Genomic DNA, 20,903 nt, shown 5'->3' with positions numbered 1-20,903 from the left:
TCTTGTTTGAAGGGATTAAGTTCTAAGAGCTCCCTGATTTTGAAACTTGTTAATTAGTTATTGGGACTTGTGTATGGGATATGTTGAGTACACATTTTTGTTGTAAAAATAAATAACATTTTAGCCTAGGCGCAGACCACCGACTTTTAGTTGGCCGGTAGTTGGGACCGATTCTAATTTGTATGAAGAATCGGCCGATACCAAATCGGATTAAAGTGCGCACTTTCATACATGTCCATACTGATTAACAGCCCGACTCAACTATCAGCCGACAAAAAGTCTGTCTTAGTCTGCGGCTAGGCTTACTACTGCCATTTAAGATGCCGCAGAGTTTAGCTTGGTCAGTCAACTAACTGGATGTCAATTATAAAAATAAAGATTTGCCTTGGTCTGAAACCGAAAAAAAGATTTTTTTTTTAAACGTGACAAGGTAGGTATTTCACCGTAATCGCACCTGGTGTTAAGTGGGAAGCAGTCTAGGATGGTACATTATCTGCCCTGTAAGTGCCGATTCACTCTCGCCTTGAAAAGGCCCGGATTATTTTACGTAGCTACACAAATATTGAGTTAAAATAATATTGGTGTTCTCGTTACACATTAAATTCGTGTTGCTACCAAAGTTAATTGGTTTTTAAATAAATCAGTGAAATCAGTACAGCTCTCCATGTTTTTCATCTCCCTTTTGATGTCATTTTATAAAATTGATATTTTATTATTCACATCCGGATTTTCATACATTAGTTTACTGTAAAAATATCTGCTGTTTTTGCAATTTAGATTTCAAACGAAAATATAAATTTTATTCGGTTCCACCAAAACAACTTTATGTAATAGACGGATTTATCATCCTGTATATTTGACTGCTGTTGGATTGATGTGTGCTGGAGCTAATGGAATTAAAGGTTTACTCCAAATCTGATTTAATCAGATGCTTCTGGGAATTTTCGATTCGCTGGATTCGCAGGTAATCTCACTATAGTCGATAGCTCAACAGACTCTACATTTTGTTGGAAAATAACACTTATTAGAACTGCATAAGATGCTACAGTTATTGATGTGCTTTAGTTTGTACTATCAGTAGATACTTAGCTTTGGTAGTTTTCTTGTACGTGACCATTCATACAAATTAATCCAATTTGGGTTTAGGAATGCTTGGTGTAAATAATGATAACATGTCTTGGAAATAGTCAAATTATTCCAGCAGGAACTTATTATTCTGTGGTATAACCTACTTTAGCGTATATTCTACATTGTAGAGTTCGTTCGCTTGAGCCCAAAGACGTCCACTGCTGAACAAAGGCCTCCCTAAACATTGTAGAGTATACAAATTGAAACCAACATGTTATAAATCACGTGTCAACATATTGAATTTTGATTCCATTAACTTCCATCACTCTCTATATTGATAAAATCGATGATTCATAATTTGTTTTACTTACATTTTGTATAATAAAAACATGTTTTGTTGCAGCCAGACAAAAATGGCAGTACGCCAGTCGGAACAGAAAAACAAGATGGCGAAACGCCCGAGCGAGCCAAGTGGGGAAGCCCCCTGGAGTTCATACTCGCTTGTCTGGGGTATGCTGTGGGGCTGGGAAATGTTTGGAGATTCCCGTACTTGTGTTATAGGAGTGGAGGAGGTAAGTGGTATAGCCTTTATTTCCCTCCCTAGGTGGTAAAAACTTTATCCTCTATACACGCCTGAGCGAGCCAAGTGGGGAAACCCAGTTTATACTCGCCTGTTTAGGATATGCTGTGGGGCTGGGAAACGTTTGAAGATTTCCGTACCTGTGGTATGGAGTGGAGGAGGTTAGTTGCGAGAACTTTTACTTCTGCTACGTATTGCTACGTAGAGCAAAGTACAAAAAAGAAAGCGAAATAATCAAAGAATTTGAACTATACTTTTTAGGCTGGTGTTCTCTTGTCTTCAAACACAACTAAAAAACTGACCGTTTTTGGCTACTGCATTTGCTTTGTTTAACAGTGCAGTTTGATTATGCAGTATTTATATCAACCGACAGACAGTAGTAGCTGAGTTTGTGGCAGCGCTTTTTCTCAGCACTTGCCAAATATTGAAAACAAAAACGGCGATGGTAGGGTAAAAAGATTATGAGACATGTAGAGGCTTCTTAAGAGCAAATATTTGACGATTTGTAAGCTATTTAAATAGTCTATACAAATAAAGAAATTTTGACTTTGACTCAGTAAGGAACGTGAAAGCATCGCGATTATGATTATGATTGTCGCTGGTGGTGATTGTGAACCTATCTCTTGCATATTAAACAATGTTATGTTTACCTATATATGAATAATACCTAATGATATTGTATAATGTTATTAATAGATAAACTTCACTAGCAACAGATTTGGTGGTATTCCGGCAAAAACCTTTCAAATTCATAATGAAAAGAAACCGTTTGATACTAAAAGGCGTATTATCAAATCGAATTTTCCTCATAGATAATCTTCTTAATATTAAAATAACATTATCAGATGGTATTCGATGTGGGGCTTAAGATATAATACTTATGTAGGTAGTCATATGGCCTTGATGATGTACTCAATATTAATTGTCAAGCGTCTAGTGAATATTTCCTCTCACTTACGGGACCTCTCGTTCCCATCGCTATAACTCCTGTGTTGCAAGGATCTTCAGCTTAACCGCCAATTCTTCTCACTTGTAAATTGAATAGTGGATTATTATGTTTAGGTATTATTTACAAATAAGTAGGTACAAAAAAGTGACGTGACATGAAATATTTTTTGTAAACGATGAAGAAGTTTTTGAGTATTCTCCAAGTTAGTTAGATCATTTCCTTGATGTTACAGCTTCTTACGTAATATTATTATTATTACAAATAGTATTTCATAGCCACATGAAATTCATAGTATAGGTAAATACATATTATGTTAAAGCTCTTAAACACATGAAAGCATGTTTAGTAATTAAATAATAGGTAGTAAGGCCCAGAACAGATGGTGAAACGCAACTGCAACGAAACTGCAACTGCTAGTTACTTTTGAGTTGCATCTAAGTTTCTGCCATAGAGTCCGTTGAGAGACCACACATGACGCGACCAGTTTGAAACTTTCAGTTTCAGTTTCATTCATCAGAATCGTTTCACCGTCCGTTCTGGGCCTTAGAGTAACATGAAATTTTGTTTCAGGTGCTTTCATCCTGGTGTTTTTGTTGATGATATTCCTGATCGGTCTTCCAATTTTCTACTTGGAATTATACATCGGACAGTACAGTGGGCTGGGACCGTTAAAGGCCTTCCAGTCCATTGCGCCTTTCTTCAGTGGTCTAGGATACTGTACCCTGGTGGTCATCACCATCATCTCGATATACTACATGATCATCATAGCGTGGACTTTGTATTATACCATCGTGTCCATAGCTGGGAGCCTGGATTGGGGATCGTGTGAAAACGACTTCAATGATTTATGTAAGTATCATTATTATGAGCTCATTTTGTATCTAATCCATCAGGATGAGCCTCTAATTTACCAGATGTACCTATATGGATTTGGCATACACTCCCTAACCCCATGCTATATTGAGCCCTACTTATCAAAAATCTTTTTTTGTTTTGCTTGAATGGTAGTATATTTCCCATCCCTTTTCATTGGATTTTAAATTGACTTTATCATAAATTAAATACTTGAGTCAAATAAAATAGCTTAATTTTGTTATTTCTTGTATTTGTTTAGTTATTATACTCCAATGTGTTTCTAATCTAATTTGATTTATTGAATAAATTAAATAAATTCCTAATACAAATAATATTTGTATTAAGAAAATTTAGTAGAATACTATTCTACTAAATATTTCTCTCTCCAGATTGCTACAGCGGAGCATACGACAGGGACTGCAGGGCGCAGAACCTCACCGGTTACCACGTCGAGACGTACTACAGAGGGAATTGTACCGCAATCGGGCAGATTTGCCTGCAAACTGGGTCTCAGCCTTTCAACGCGACGCACTGCCTCGAAGGGAACGTCGAAATCCCGTGGTACACAAACGTCACTAGGATTCTGGCGTCGGAACAGTATTTCAAGTAAGTAACAACCTTTTGATAGTAATAGATCTTTACACAATTAAATTGCCGTTTGAAACTACTTCAGTAACATTTTTAATTTAACAAAAACGATTTTTTCAAAAACGAAATTATGCTAGCTTATGTTTTTATGAATTTTAGTAACAAAATTGAAATAAATATAAAACTCATAAAGGCGATGTAAATCCTTGAAATGTAAGCAAATTAATAATTGGAAGAGCTTGAAAATTATTGAAATTATAAACTCAAGAGTGTTTCTGAATTTATTGCCAATTTCATATAGTAGGTCCCTACGAGTATCTCTTGTGCTGTACAGAAATCGGTATGTTGACAGTTTGTAAAATGGAAATAAGATTGTCAAACAGAAGATCTTATAAAATAATATCCATTTCGCATTGCACTCCAGTTTTATCTCGATTTCAATTTCTTAGCTAATACTGATAGCACTAACCTTTCCATTATCAGGCACGAACGTTTTAATGAAAATTCAATTTATCAGTTCATATCTCGTAGGTATTCAGTGGAATTTAAGACAAATGATAAGAGGTATACGCCCAAACGGACACGCGCAGTTTATAACTTAATACGGTTGCAAATACAGGAGGTGTGGGTATTTGGTTATCAGTTGAGACTGGATTATGACATACTTCGCCTAAAATCTTGCGATGACGCATATTTCCGTTATGATATCTACAGAGTTTTGATTGGCTATGTAAGGACGAGGGTATTAAGCTAAGTACTACTGCACTGCACTTAGCCTAGGCGCAGACCACCAATTTTTAGTTGGCCGATAGTTGGGTTGGGCTGTTGATCAGTATGGAGATGTATGAAAGTGCGCACATTACACCGATTTGTTATCGCCCCATTCTTCATACAATTAGAATCGGGCCCAACTATCGGCCAACTAAAAGTTGGTGGTCTGCGCTTAGGCTTAGGTTCGGCCAAACCAAAGCGTGCACCCTGCGTGCGCGATGGTGATGGCGATCAGTAGAAATCAGTAGGATCGCCATCACACGTACGTACAACTAGGTCGTATGTAAAACAGAGGTGTAGTTCTAGCAGAGTAGAACATTAAGACCACCCCACTCTTCCCTTAGATGTCGTAAAAGGCAACCCAGGGACTTTAGTCCCTTTTTCCCCAGCCTTGCTAGCATGGGCAATGTAGAGCAAATTCTCATTGCCTTTGATAAATTAGATTGAATCGTGCTCCTGCAATGGAGACTAAAATGACCTGCTGATGATGATGGACTTTCTTGCAGCGAACGCGTCCTTGGCAAGGGTGACGCTACCTGGTCCAACTGGGGAACTATTCAGTGGCACTTGGTTGGCACACTGTTCCTTTCGTGGCTGATTGCGTTCTTCTGCGTTATCAAAGTGAGTATTTATTTCTAAACTAATATGGTACACTTTTCAAAGTAGGTAGGCCTACTTGTCTCTGTGTCTATTACGGCTCAAGTAGCGAAATTAATTAGTTATTTAGATACCTATAGCAGTATAATTTTCTTTTGCACAGGAAACAACAAAATCCTTTCTTTGTTTTTGGCACGTGCCAGTGTCCAACAGTTCTTTAAGCTCAAAGAGTAGCAATCACAAAAATAAAGAACCAATATTAAACAAATGACTATCTCCCCTTGACCAGAAATAGCGCGCCGTTTTAAACAAATGAAGATGGCCTCTTGTGTGACAATCAATATTGAGCCATTGAAACAAAAGGCGATCACCTCTTGACCAACAATATCGAATAGTTTTAAACAAATGATCACCTCTTATGTGGCAATAACTTTTTAAACAAATGAGGATCGCCCCTCTTGTTCTCAGGGCGTGAAATCGGCGGGAAAAGTAGTGTATTTCACTGCGTTGTTTCCATACGTCATGCTGACAGCGCTGCTCATCCGAGGAGTGACGCTGGAAGGAGCTTCGGAAGGGATCCTGTTCTACTTATCCCCGACTTGGGAGACGCTGCTCAGTGCCCAAGTGTGGGGTGACGCTGCTTCACAGGTAGGCTCAGTTCTAAAATCAGCTTAGTGCGAGATAGACTCGTATGATGTGGGCTCAGTGTAGTAGAATTGTATTACGTTCTGGAAAGAAGATTATTTTCCGCGACAATATTTTAATTTCCCTTACTTTAAATATTTATTTATATTTAAAGGCACAACCACAGATGATTGAACTATTTCCATAACCAAAAGTTTCTACACTACTCCTGAAAATATACAATCGTCAAGTGGAAAATTCTTGGTATTTTCGGCTTTCTGATATGTTTTTAACACCCGTTATTGTAGAAGCAGCTCATTCGCAAGTTTGCCGTTTGGTTCTTATAAAACTGGGATCTAATTTCAACTAATCGAAAAAGCATACACCATATGTTTTAAGAAATCAGATTATTATCCTACCTATTTACAAAAAACAATAATGCAGTTTTGTCTTGTAACAAATCAAAAATCAATAAAGTTCTTGAAACATCTTTGACACAGATCTTCAGACTGAGCTATCTTGCACACTTGAATGAATCTGCCTATTATAAAGTTATTTTGAAAAAGTCTAGATCTTTGATTATTCCACGAGAATGAGGTTGTTTTTATCTTGAATCTTGCATCTCTGGAAAATATTCAAAGCGTACATTTGATTAGAGAATCCCAATGGAGAAGAAGACTTAGATTATTGCGATAAAAGTTTCTTAGTCTGTTTGTTGCAGCGATTGCGAGTTGTTACCAGTACCTCTAGCATGAACAACTTCCGTCTTCGAATCGTTTGCGTATTCGATAAAATTCGATACTCAATCTTCAAATTAAACGATAACGTGACAATTTTGATTCTCAAAATAAGTTTCGTGCAACCACATCTTATACTAAGTTCTAAGTTTACGACACGTTCACAAGGGCGCTGTTGTAGTTTTCTTACTAAATCTTTTGATGGCGATTCGAGTAGGTACGCAAACGATTTGAACTCGAAAGTTTTTCGTGCTAGCCCTACGGTTTGTTTTGAAAGTCGCTGCTTTTTATGAAAATACAAAATAATTTCGATCCTACTTAGCACTAAATACATATGGTAAGGCATACCTATTTCAGCCAGCGTCAAATAATTCGTGACATCCAAAGTAGTCAAAAAGTTGATAACACAACGTTATTCCAATAAAATTGTAACAAAGACGACACGTGTTGCGAAATTTTTGGCTACTTGAGTGTCACGAAGTTTTTGACTCTGACTGTTCTTATTTAGGCGTGTAAGAACACGCGAATTCGAAAAAAACATTTCAGTGGTTCAAGAAAATTTCCATTTCTATTTTTTAGGCATGTTACGTTTGCCCTTCATAAGTAAAAATTCTTTATGTCCTTATTTTGAGCTAGAGCTTCTCTCCAAATAAAGTTTTAATTCTGGCCAAACCATAAATCTTTTAAAAATAAAGACGTAACTTAATTAACTTGGAACATCCGTAAAACAGCCATCAATCTATCGAGATAGATTGACCCGCCGAAACAATCTTGTCTCCGATCGTGTCTAAATAAATAAGCACCGCAGTGTACATAGAAGAGCAGTAGTTTCCCACATCTATCCATTTAAGTATGAGCACAAGAGAGAACCTTGATACAAAAGTAAATAAACCGTACCAGAAGTAGGTACTTAGAGCCAAAGCACACGATGCGTTGCGGCGGCTGTGCGACGCCAGAGCGGTGTCGCTGCGTCATCTTACATAGAAATTTATCTGTAGCGGGCACACGAGCGGTGCGGCCGCGTCGTGCGATACGGCGAAATTTTTGCGGTGCAGCGCCCCAATGCATCGTGTGATTTGGCTCTAACTTGTTTAATATTTGAAATACAAGTATGTACGTACATGAGTGATAAGCTCATACGGCTTACATTTTATGAAGTCCCTTTGCGATGCAAGAGTAAATAATATTTAACTAGAACTTTTTCCTGCTTGAGTTTAGAAAATTACTTTGGAAGATACATACGTGACTATACAAATTATCTATAAACGAGTACTATGTTGTGAGCGATGATGTTCAAAATAAAGTAAAGGTCTATTCTAATATTTTATCTAATATAGCTTTTCCCGCGACTTCACCCGCGTGAAATTTCGTTTGTCACAGATCGTCATAAATTATAGCCTATATGTTATTATGGGCTATAAACAATAATACTGTAAAGTTTCATCAAAATCTGTTCAGTAGTTTTTGCGTGAAAGAGTAACAAACATCCAGACATCCAAACTCGCATTTATAATATTAAGTAAGATATTAAGATTTTACTCTAATTTCCCATAAATTAAATACCATAAAATCAGCCAAAATACGTTGTAGAGAAAATTGACATATTTGTTATTGGATAGAGTGACACTACTGCCACAGTTTCTGTATTGTTATAGCAGTCTTCTGAAGTGATTAATAAAATTATCTCAGATCAGTGCGTTTATCTGCCCCATTAGAATCTACAAGTTTATGATACACCATTTATTACTAACTTCTTGGAAGTTTTTATTGGAAATAAATTAACCGTGAAAATATTCTTTGGTGAAACTTCAAAGGCAGATTAAGTTGGAGATGTTTCTAAAGAATCATTAAACGGTCTAAAAATAAAAAATATCTGCTCAATTTTGTTCCAAGCATTGGTTCATGTTAAACAGCAAGTTTTAAGTAAAGTTCATTCATAAGAATAAGTAAAGTTGTTCTAAAGTAAATTAATCTACATAGAAACAAATAGATGTTTCCCAGAATGTGTGTTTATAATATTATTCGTAGAAATGTAGTCAACAAGATGAAATGAGTTGAGGTGGTGGTTCATGTAGGATATTTACTATGTTAAACAACATCGCTAATTGTTAAACCCAAATTTCATTTTCAATATTATTATGTTCATATTGTTCATGTTTAAAAAATACTTTGTGATTAATCACGTTGCTGCACGAAAAATGAATTTAATATACGAAATAATTACAGCAAGCAATATACGGGTGCTATCAGTATTTGGTTATCAGTCATTCTGTTCATTAAACCTGCGTAAAAATGTTGAGCCTTCACTCACAAGTCTCAGAAATTAACTGACAGAAAATTGGGCACAAAATTAATATTCCTTATCATTTTCCATTACATTACTGATTCTGATTGAACAGAATAAGCTTCATTCGTGGAAAAGTGCAATATGACGATTGGTGACGCAAATTATAAAACAAATGACGACGAGAAGGCTCTTAATTATGGGACGAGCTTAATTATCCCACCAAAAACATATACATGTAAAATGTTGCCAACACGAGACCATCATGGCTCGCGTTGTAAAAAGTAGAGCCAAGATTATATCTCTAGACGATCTAACTAAACACACTCGAGACGTTACGTATCATCTTCTTCTATGCTCTAGCCCTTTTTCCCATTATTTGGGATCGGCTCTCCTTGTTCTAAAGCGCCAGGACAGTCAATCCTTCTTTGAAACTCTACATGCTACGTATAATATTATTTTAATAAGCTTGAGTGCATATGCGAGTGGTATCACCACAATAGTCCAGCGGGGGCGGGGTTCGAACCAGCGTTCCCTGGATCTCGATTCGGCCAATTCCAACCTACTGTTGGGCTATTGTCAACTCAGTTGATAAGTCCGATAAATTCTTAAATTATTATACTTGTCTCCAGATCTTCTACTCATTTGGAGTGGCCTGCGGCTCCCTCATCACGCTGGCTTCATACAACAAATTCACCAACAACTGCCATTTTGACGCGGTGTTTGTGTCATTCGCTAACTTCGGGACGTCGATATATGCTGGCTTCGCGGTCTTTTCTGTGCTTGGGTTCCAAGCGCAGCAGATGGGAGTTAGTGTTGATGGTAAGTCTTTTTCTTCTTCCTTTTCATCATTGACATCATCATCAAAATCACCATTTTTATCGTCATTATCATCATCATTGTTTTCATCGTTAACATTTTAGTCATCTTTCTCATTTTTAGAACGCCATGTTAAGGCTTGGTATTTCTGCTAAAGTAGGTATTTCGCGCTGTCAAAATCTGCGTGCGCAATTCTTCGCCGAAGACAGCGCGCCAAAGCGCTCCCGCCACAATTTCCAGCTACACAGTATAGAAATACGCAGTTGGTTAGGTTAGGTTGACTTCCTTCCCTTCAAGCGTCACACTCACAACACTTTTTAATACAAATCATATCCAAGTGATACAAATGAAATCACCATTTAGACTTTTTGGGAATATATTCTAGAATCGAATAAATATAAAATATAACTGTAGAACACGGTTCAAAGTGGCCATGGCGTCGCCCGACCTTCTGGAAGTTCTGCGCCGGCTTAAAGAATTTCAAGATTACGTCACCCGACCTATCGGTAGGCCCTTGGGAGCTTGAGCGATTGGAAAAACATTTTATGATAAGTTACTCTTAGTAGCGATTATTTAGAGCTTAGATAATAAATTATAGTTGTTGCAATTTACGAAGCTTTGCATATGGTTAATAACATTAATCAGTACACGCATCAATTTTGTTCAGTCTCTTTGTTTATTAATAAATAAAAATATCATACTAAAAATGCAGAAACATTTATTTGTTTGTATTGGTCTGGGTGTTTTCTTTCTATAATATGTATGACGTATGTACGGGGTTCTGTATCGAAAATTACTATGAGCATCACACGCGGTTACCTGCGTACCTCTATGCACTCATGGGAGTTTAAGCAGAGGTCCCTAGAGTTTGACTTTGAGCTTTGTTTATAGTCATTACAAAGCAAACTGATGGGGAACTGCACTTGTCTTGAATTCGAAAGGGTAATTTGACGGTGTTAGGGGAATTCTAGGAATAAATACAGAGTCTCCTCATTGAGATGGAGACATTTCAATTTGAGATTTCACTTGACATTGAACACTATCTGACATAGAGTTTTCAAACACTTGTAAAAATAAAAAGTAATTACATCAAAGGCACTAAGTAGTATTGATATCAACTTTGAAGAAAATGACTAGCAAAATTACTTTCTACCCGTTCCACACGTCTTTCATGAATTATATTAAGGAATTTTTAAGCTAAATTTCAAGTAGATTGAACCAAGGAATCACTTTGTCCCATACAAACTTTGCCCCCTTTTTTCACCCCCTTCATTTCATGACCCCATTAATTCGGAAAATCTTTTCTTATGAGATGCCTACGTCACACAAAGAACACACCTTCCAACTTTCAGGTCTCTACGATATCCGTCAGTCATTTAGGACAAATCATTTTTATTAGTTGTCCAATACTCTATCGTTCCAGGTATGTCATTGACAGGAGGGTGCTACTATCTTAATGGGTTATTCATTAGTCCCAACTTTATGCCACTTGACATTTCAGAATCGTTTGACTTTAGATACCTAAGCGATTTGATATTCAGAGTCTTTTAATGAAATCAAGTTCTGAAATAACTTGAGGTGTTGTACCCGATCAAGCTTTTCATTGCAGGACAGTTAAATAGTTTTATTATTAGTTTCTTCTCTAAGACTTAATTTCTCAGAGTAGGTAAAGATTACATGAGAGCAAAATTTAGCTTTATAATAGTTTTAATTTTTTTTTCCTTGAAATATTTGACGCCTTGTAATCTGTCGTGAATATAGGTCCACACAAATAAAGAATGTTTGACTTCGACTTTAATAATTATGCTCTTACATAATTATTAATAAACTAGCTTTCCGCCCGCCGCTTTGCCCGCGTGGAATTTTTCGGTTCTTATATAACCTATTACACTCAGATATAATGTGGTTTTCTATTGGTGAAAGATTTTTTAAAATCGGATCAGTAGATCCCGAGATTACCCCTTACAATTTAACAAATATACAAACACACAAACTTTACCTCTTTAAAATATTAGATAATATAGACAGGTAATTTGAAACCCTTTTTTGTTTTATTATTTTTTTTATTTTAAATATTTCATAATCCAAACTAATAGGTATTTACTGTAAGTAAATGCTAAATAGTAAATATTAGTTTGGATTGTGAAATATCCCACTAATATGTCTGGATGTTTGTTACTCTTTCACGCAAAAACTACTTTACAGTATTATTGTTTATAACCCAGATCAACATTATGACGATATGTGGCAAATAAATTTCAATAAATAAATAAGACGTGTCTAAAAAGCGCCATCTATCGTCATTGGTTAAAATCTACAGCACTGGACAAACTACGGTATGAAATACTCATTCGGGGTAAGCCGTGAAACGCCATCTATCAAAATGGGTAAAACGAGGTAAAATATCATATATCTAACGGGGGTAAAACGAGGTCCACGCGAACGAAGTGCGGGCGGCCGCTAGTTTATAATAGGTAGCTTTCCCTCCGCAACCTTATTGGTATTCCATGTAGGTATGTGTCTTTTAACTGATTTCTGTTAAACATTTCATGTAAAATTTGTCCAGTTATAACTCTACTTACACCTGCATCTGTAAGCAAGGATTCATGTTCTCTAGCCCAGATGCCGAGTAAACAGAATCGTCTTTCAGTGACGTGCAGCTGCCCCTATATTTGACCTAATTTTTTATTATTTATTTGTGTCAGTGTGCTCTTCTAAAGAGTGTAAGACGATTGTATGTAGGTACTATTAAAATGTAATTTTAACTCATTGGTTTTGTCGCATATTTGAGGAATGTACTAGGTATGTATCATGAGTAGAGTCTTATTTTAAAAGGATGCCAACGATTTAAACAATAAGTAGACAAAATTCATAATTCTTAATTATCAAAAATGTTAGCTTTCTCCAGTAACACTGATATTATTATACTGTGACTCATCAAAGTCATCGTTGTCAAAAATATTGACAAATCGCGAACTGTCACGCCCAAAAAACTGACACGCGTCCGACCTCCGTAAGCGCCACCGCGCGACTGATTGAGATTGTCCAAGCCGTCATGGGCGATTTTTTCCACATTTTTAAACATAGTAACTAAATAAGACGCAATATAAAAATTTCATCCGTTAAAAGCCCTCAAGTTATTTCTGAACTTTAGTTTAGTAAAAGATTCAGAATCTTAAATCGCTTATTTTAAAAATAAAACCATAAATAGAAAACGAATAGAGGTAACTTTGGGAATTTATTCTATCGAGTCAACTTCATCAAATCGTGTTTCCATCCGTTAATAGCCCTAGAAAATATCCTCAACTATGCCCAAAAAAAATCTTAGCCTTTAATTTTACTGTTTAGTACCTCAAAAATGAAAAATGAAAACCTCATTTTCGCCATTTTCTCTGCTACCCGGCCTTAAGTAAAGTGGGCAGCACATAAGGCTTAGCCTCAGTTACACCACCACCAGTGTTTTTGTCTGGAATTTTAGAGACTTTTGACTTTTGTTAACAAACGTCACACGCGTTTCAAAATCACACCTCGAGTAAGAACTGCAAGAACTTCGATAGTTATTGTCTTTAATATACCTTTTAATTAACCAGGCTTAATTGTAGTGACCAAATTAATACACATTTCCTTGCACATGCACAAATTTACGCAAGCAAATCCATGCCAGTGATGTGTTTGAGTACAATAGGCGTGCAACAAGGAACTCGATCGCTTATTAACGAGCAGTGGCTTGGTCCAGTCGAGTTGATTAATCTACGGAGTAAGAGCACACAGCCGCGGGCGCACTCGTCTGCTGAAAAAGGGCCGGTCCACATTAGGCCAAAAGCTATAACTGCCCGGCGAACTTCGTACCGAGATGGTACATAATACGTCGCGACCTGCGAAATCATTAACCTCCTTTTTTGAGTAGCCGATGTTAATCCGGGGTGTCAGCTACCTACATACCAAAATTTGTCTAGCCGCTCTTGAGTTACAAATGGTTTAATTAACACGAATGGTTTTATGTATTTTTGGTTATATTGGTTATCTTTGAGGATAGCCTAATTCGATTCTATCAAATGCCTCCCCCAAAACTTTCCACAACGTCTTACGTTACTCCCATCCAGATGTTCCCGCGACACTCCAGATCGTAAGTCCACAAAGTAAGAGGATGCCTAAGCTGGAATCAAGACACACGTGTATTTCGGCACAGACTTTCACCGGGTGTTAGACGTTGCGGATCTATATTCACTTCGACACTGTCGTCTCTTGAACTAGAAATTATTCCCAAACCAAATTTTCTGTCTCAAAATATTAATTCTGTAGATCTTACCAATATCATGAAAGATGTAAATCGACCCTAAACGTGGTGTTGTTCGCGCTGCTGAATAAACTACCACGTTCAAACATGTTTGCAATGCCCACTCGGTTTGTGTAAATGCGCCCCAAAGGTTTGCTGTTGCGATTCTTTCTAGCTTTGTTTGGGAAACTATGTGTGTGGGAAAATATACAACAAAATGTAGGCTACTTATGCCTACCATACATAATGTTGTGTAAGAAAACAGAGCCGGCTATGCTCGGAGTTTCTCTGCGTGATCGAATCAGAAATAAGGGGGCGTCCATAAATTACGTGAGGCTTTTAGGGGGGGGAGGGGGTCAACAAAAACCTCACTAAATCTCACGTGGGGGAGAGGGGGGGTCTCGGGAAATATCACGTATTTTTTTCCACAAGAAATAGTATAATTACCCTAACATTGCAAAAAGAAATGCTGTGTATACCTGTAATTGATTATCATGTGTTAAACCATGTTAAAATGTATGAACTGTATTATGTATGTGACTTTGTTGGTGTACCTAATAAATAAATAAATAAATAAATAAAAGAAATAGAGAAATAGAGTTTGCCAGAAAACTGGGTTAAATCTTAAGTAAAAAAATGGCCAAGTGCGTGTCGTGCCACGCGCAGTGTAGGGTTCCGTAGTTGTCCGTCGTTATCACAATATATTTCAGAAGTAAGCAATTACTTCATCTTAAGTCACTTTTAAAATTTTCTTCTAAGGAATTTTTGTTAGGTATGAAATTTTATAATACATGAGTAAAACGACTATTACTCTTGAACTAACTGATCTATCTTAACCGCTATAGTTTTCCTTGAAAGTTCATAAAAAGCACTATAATCTTGAATTTTTCCAGATTTATCAAGCGAACAGTTTAGTTTTTAGCGGGGAGGATGCCCTACTCGAACAAAAATTGGCACTTTAAACATTAACATTTTGCAAACGGATCCCTAAATCGAAAAATGGTCTTAGAAACCCCTAAGCCATTTTAAAAGACCTATCCAACGATACCCCACACGATGGGGTAGAAGACGAAAAAAGAAATTCATCCCTATTTTACAGGTAGGGGAGCTACGCTAAAAAAAATTTTTTTTCAAAATTTTATTCTACCGTTTTGTCGGCGTGATTAATATACATACCTCTACAAAATTACAGCTCCCTAGTGCCAATAGTTTCCAAGCAAAACCTCGGACAGACAGACAGCCAGACATATCGAAACTATAAAGGTTCCTTGTCAGGACTAAAAAATGATATTTGTATGATGATAATGTCATTTTATTCTATACCGTCTAAACAAATAAAACTAAAAATGCTTCCGTCTGCATGTGTGAATACTAAAATGCAGAATAAATGACGAAATTAAGAAAATTATAAAACAAGTTCTTTTTTTATCAAAATCGATTTTGCTAGATTATTTGTTATTTTGTAGAAAGGAACAATTAGACTAGGTACTTCTGTAAAAAAACAATGTGACCCTAGTACTAACCGCTGTCACTACACGTGTTTTTCTGGATCTATTCGTAATCAGTGGGCTTAGTGCGATTTTACATCAATCGTCATCCGCTAGCGACTGCGTAAAAAATGACATACATTAAATGTATGATGATTGTACAGCGTCCCTAGCAGATACTTTCAAGAACTAAAATCTTCAACTTTATATATCTTTTTGATGCACTCATTAGCGAAAACGTTAAAGCACACAAAAAAAAATGTTTCTTAGTTATATTACTCCAAAACTATTAAATTTCGGATTTTTTTAAATATCACGTGAGATTTGGGGGTGGGGGAGGGGGTCAGGCAAAATCTCACCAAATCTCACCAAGGGGGGCGGGGGGGTTGAAAAATAGCCAAAATTGTCTCACGTAATTTATGGACGCCCCCTAATGAAATTCACAGGAGAACCAAGTAACCGACATAGCTCGCAGAATTGCTAAAATCAAGTGGCAATGGGCGGGGCATATTATCCTAAATGTAAATTTTTTGCACCGCCTTACTCTTTCTGCATGACCCGTGGTTGACTGGCAGAGAATGCCATCCGGCATTAAGTCCGCCACAGTGCATTGTTTCTATGTGTGCTAAAGTTTAAATAAATAAATATAGCTCGTAGAGACGATGGCCGTTAGGGCAGAAAAGTTCTCGAGTGGCGACCACGGACTAGAGGACGTAGCGTGGGCAGGCCTCCTACTAGGTGGACCGACGATCTGGTAAAGGTCGCGGGAAGAGCCTGGATGCGGGCAGCGCAGGACCGTTCATTGTGGAAAACCTTGGGGGAGGCCTTTGTCCAGCAGTGGACGTCATTTGGCTGAAATGAACGAACGAACGAAGAAAACAGAACGACAGATTACTAATAAATAAGTTACTCGACAGTCTATGAAACTATCTTCATTGCTTATAGATGATTATTTATACATCACTCAATGTCTGCCTATGATACTGTATGAAATAAATTTTCTGATCTGTCTATCTCCAGTCGCGTTTGATACGAATATCAGGAAGATTACCAATATTCCAACATAATAACTGACACTGGAGGCTTCATTATGCCCTATCACGGATCAACGATTATCTATGACAGTAAATCCGTACCGCGCGGGAATAACTTGACATGTCATTTTTGCGTACTTTTCAGGGGAGCGATTTTAAAGTTTAGAGTTCTCTGGTAAATCTGAATTAATGATAATTGATATTTTTATGATTGAAATAAGCTAATTTGATGCGTATCTGTCGATTGGCGTAAGAATTTGATTAAATTATCTTCTTAATCTATTAAAAAAAAGACTTGTCAAGTTGTGTACCGACGACTTGTCAAGTTATTCACCAAAGAAAAACAAACATTTAAGGTGTAAAAATTGGATTTAAGTTAATTATTTTGAATGAAGTTTAAGTAAAAAAAACAAAACATAAAAATAGAACATATTTTTATCACTTTTGCAATGAAATAGTAACAAATTTATTAGAAAAATCAAATATAATCGCAGATTATGATTGCTTTTGATCAGATAATTGTACGTTTCCTTAAAATTAAAAAAAAAGACAAATAAAAGAACAAAAGCCATGCTTCATAACAAGCACAATTAATTTTAATTATTTTAGGCTTACCATTAAGCTTAAAATAATTAAAATTAACTAAAATATTTTTGCGTAAGGTCGACACGCCCTTTCGCGTCCACCGTCCAGTTCACGTCCAAATGACGGATCACTCTAGAACGAAAGCTATTGCTATGATTCCCTGAATGTATGACAGGTAAACCCACATTAAAAAAATCTTATAGCATGCTACCGTTTTTGCCAAAAATAAATCCCACGTGAGCAGGTGCGCGTTTCAAGGTAAGTTTTTAATATATTTAGGTCTACTTTGGGATTTACCGCAGTCTCTAAGCCTTAACCATGAACCATACAATACGGATAATGATATCGGTGATTGTACTTTATTAAATGACACTTAAAATAAGGTGTATGCTAATTTACTACAATGAAATTTCCACTTTGCGTCAGAAGTGATCGCGGTCTGGTCTAACTGGGTCTAAGATATTAAAATATACAAAACAATGCATGTTGTATATTATTTAAAACGTTATTTACATGACTTGCAACGCACCTGTAACGCCCCTGGGTCTGCGGGTGTCTATGGGCGACGGTAATCACTTACCATCAGGTGATCCGTCTGCTCGTTTGCCTCCTATCACATAAAAAAAAAAAAAAAGACTTATCGAACACAAAGATTTTTTTCAGTACTTAAGCCTTTTCCTGGACGCTAATACACGCTCCAAATGTAGCTTACCCTTTGTGATAGCCAATTTGCGTCCACATTATCACGACAATTTTTTAAATACAGAGTACAGACGTTGTAAATAATATTAAAAAGCAAACTGTGCCTAGAGAGGAGACCATATTGCAAATTGAGCCATGTTATTAAAATTTAAAAAAATGAAATAAACTAAAATATATGAATGTTTATAATTATTAAGTGTGATACCTAAATATTTTGAATACCAATTAGTAAAATTTTATCTATATTTTTTTATTTCCATGCTGTTAATTAATTATTAGTGATTTTGAATGCATTTTTTCTATAATATTAATATTACAAAGATATTAAAACTTCTAATGGTTTAGAGCAAGTTTAATACTATACTTATAAAGACTAAAGAGAGCATAATGACAACAATTTTTCGTTCAAAATTTTAACAAAAAATTGTACATTATTTTTATTCCTCAAATCTACCAACTCACTAAATAGACGAGATCTGGCGTATCGACCCTACTTACCTCATCATTATTCCTAATTAATGTCATTGAAGTCAATAGACTATAAAAAAATATCCGGAACTTAAAGTTGACCTAAAAGTTTATTATTAGATTTTTTACTTATATTCGGTTGTCAAACGAAATCTTAGTCTGTTATGAAAAAACATAAGTAGATAGTACCTACCTATTGACTAAAGTTATCCTTCTACTTTCAACTTGCTATTTAAACGTTCATTTAGTTTTAAACTATTGAAAATAGTAATAAAAGTAGGTAATAACGCTTAAATATATTAAAAAATATTTTCAGGGGTTGCAAAGTAAAAAATATTTAAAGACGCTCCAAATTCTGACAATGTTATATTTTAACAACTGCTAAAACACATATAAAAATATGATTATACGAATGTAATAGCTGGATAACTCCAAATATCCAAACTCTTGACAGTGTGCATAACTAGACAACTGCACATATCATGGATGTGTTTAGTACTCAAAGGGGATCATAACTTGATAACTGTTTTTGTCAAATTAAAAACGAAAATCCATAAATGTATAAGTCGAGATATTAACAAATACATGTTCTGACATACATTGATAAATCGAAATATAAATGTTTGTACGAATAATATTAATTGGATATATCGTTATGTCAAATATTTATTGCCTAAATTGGAGATATTTACTTGTGAACAAGAGCTGTATTTCAAGTATTTTTGGATATTTCGAGTTGAGTTTTTTATACCAGAAGGGTATAAGGTAGAGGAAACGTTTAAGCTAATAAAAAAAAAAAAGTGCAGGTCGAGATGTCAAGTTATTCCCGCGCGGTACGGAAATAATTGTGATAAACTCCAGACTCTGATATAGAGAGTCGATCGTACACGTGACTATAGCTAATTAGTATTTTTATCAAAATACATACGGGACTATTCCCACCTCTCGTTCCCACCGCTGTAACTCCTGTGTAGCCAGCTTGAACGCCAATAAAAACCCAACTAGTGAAGGTCAAGTTTGTCCCGGGGCAAAGTTTAACTGTCATTGGACCCACAACGAAATCAATCAGAAGAACATAAGAGGAGTTCGAAGTCAAGGTTCGACTTTCCTCCATTGCAAAGCGGATGACAGGTGATAAACAAAGGTTTGGTAACCTTGAAGAAAAGATTCTAGACCTATCTTATAAGCTATTAGTTACTTACCTGTCAATATTTTTTTCACAAAATCGCTTAAAAACACGGAACACTTTAGTGTATTTACGTTCGTGAAAGAGTGAATTCGCTTCAACCAAAGGACGTCTATTGTTGGATGAAGGCTTAACCCACCGATTTCAACAACGACCGGTCCTGCATCCAGGTGCCTTCCCTCGACCATGACCAGATCGCCCGTCCACAGAGTGGGAGGCCTGCCTACATCTTCTGGTTTGTGGTCACCACTCTACAACTTTTCTCCCTAATAGCCATCAGTTTTAAGAGCTATGTAGCCTGCCTATGTCTATGATATGCGTCACGATAAAAAAGAACAAGTGACAAGATGGCTCATCTTCCCACTTGTTTACGCTGATGATATTATTTTGCCGCGCTTGCCAAGTTGCGGCTTACCTAATTGGTCATCTATTTGACGGTAATGAGACCAGTACATTACCACTGCAATTGAATTGATTGATATTGGATAATAAGGCTGCTGATACAACAATTAATATACTTATGTTAAGCTGCTTGATATAACAATTAATTAAACTTACACGCACATAGTTTTCAAGGCGAGAGTGAATAGGCACTTACAGGGTAGATATGTACCCATCCTAGACTGCATCTTACTTAACACCAGGTGCGATTGCGGTCAAATACCTGCCTTGTCCTGCATTAAAAAAAAGTTTCTTGCGAAGAATTTCACTGTCTTGAAAAATACTATTAGGCAATGGACCTAACTTTTATAAACCTTTGGGTATCACAGCAACAATTAATACACCTACCTAATCCACAAAATTTTGCATGCATACCTAATAATTTATGTTCCTCCTCCAAGTTTTACTAAATTCATGTTAGTTATATGAAAAGAACTTCTAAAGATTGTGATCTTAAACTTAGTGAAGAAAATCAGAAGATGCTCATCTTTCACACGCGAATATTACATTAACGTATTAGCCGTTATTTGATACAACTATGCTTGCTTGGCTGAAATTCCAGCAATATCAGAGGCCTATCTAATGCCTTCATAAAAAATATACACTCGGATCGCAATATCGTGATCACTCGATATCCCGATTAATACCGGGATTATTCGATTCTTTCGCACACGGCAGCCAATCTCATAACGTTTGCGAACACCGCCGCTGTAATATTTATTGTTCAATCAATCCATTATCTCGCTAGCGGAATTCAAACAGACGTACTGCAGTACAAATCATATGGGAATCGTAGTTATGCGCCGATCAATTTGTACCGAATCCATCTCACTTCATAAATAAAAGTTTAAC

General features: G+C 36.3%; 1 protein-coding gene across 1 annotated transcript in view; it reads left to right on the top strand.

Annotated features, from left to right (window-relative positions):
• Positions 1–20,903, top strand: part of LOC135074002 (sodium- and chloride-dependent glycine transporter 1-like) — a 35,520-nt gene that overhangs the window by 2,296 nt on the left and 12,321 nt on the right. The window contains exons 2-7 of the mRNA XM_063968292.1: positions 1,472–1,640; positions 3,168–3,446; positions 3,842–4,058; positions 5,318–5,432; positions 5,877–6,056; positions 9,686–9,875. Coding sequence (XP_063824362.1) covers positions 1,472–1,640; positions 3,168–3,446; positions 3,842–4,058; positions 5,318–5,432; positions 5,877–6,056; positions 9,686–9,875 — 1,150 coding nt within the window. The remainder of the gene's footprint in view (positions 1–1,471; positions 1,641–3,167; positions 3,447–3,841; positions 4,059–5,317; positions 5,433–5,876; positions 6,057–9,685; positions 9,876–20,903) is intronic.

The sequence above is a fragment of the Ostrinia nubilalis genome, chromosome 8, assembly GCF_963855985.1.
Source record: "Ostrinia nubilalis chromosome 8, ilOstNubi1.1, whole genome shotgun sequence".
In the NCBI taxonomy this organism is placed as follows: domain Eukaryota; kingdom Metazoa; phylum Arthropoda; class Insecta; order Lepidoptera; family Crambidae; genus Ostrinia; species Ostrinia nubilalis.
This window is presented reverse-complemented; position numbering and strand designations above follow the sequence as displayed.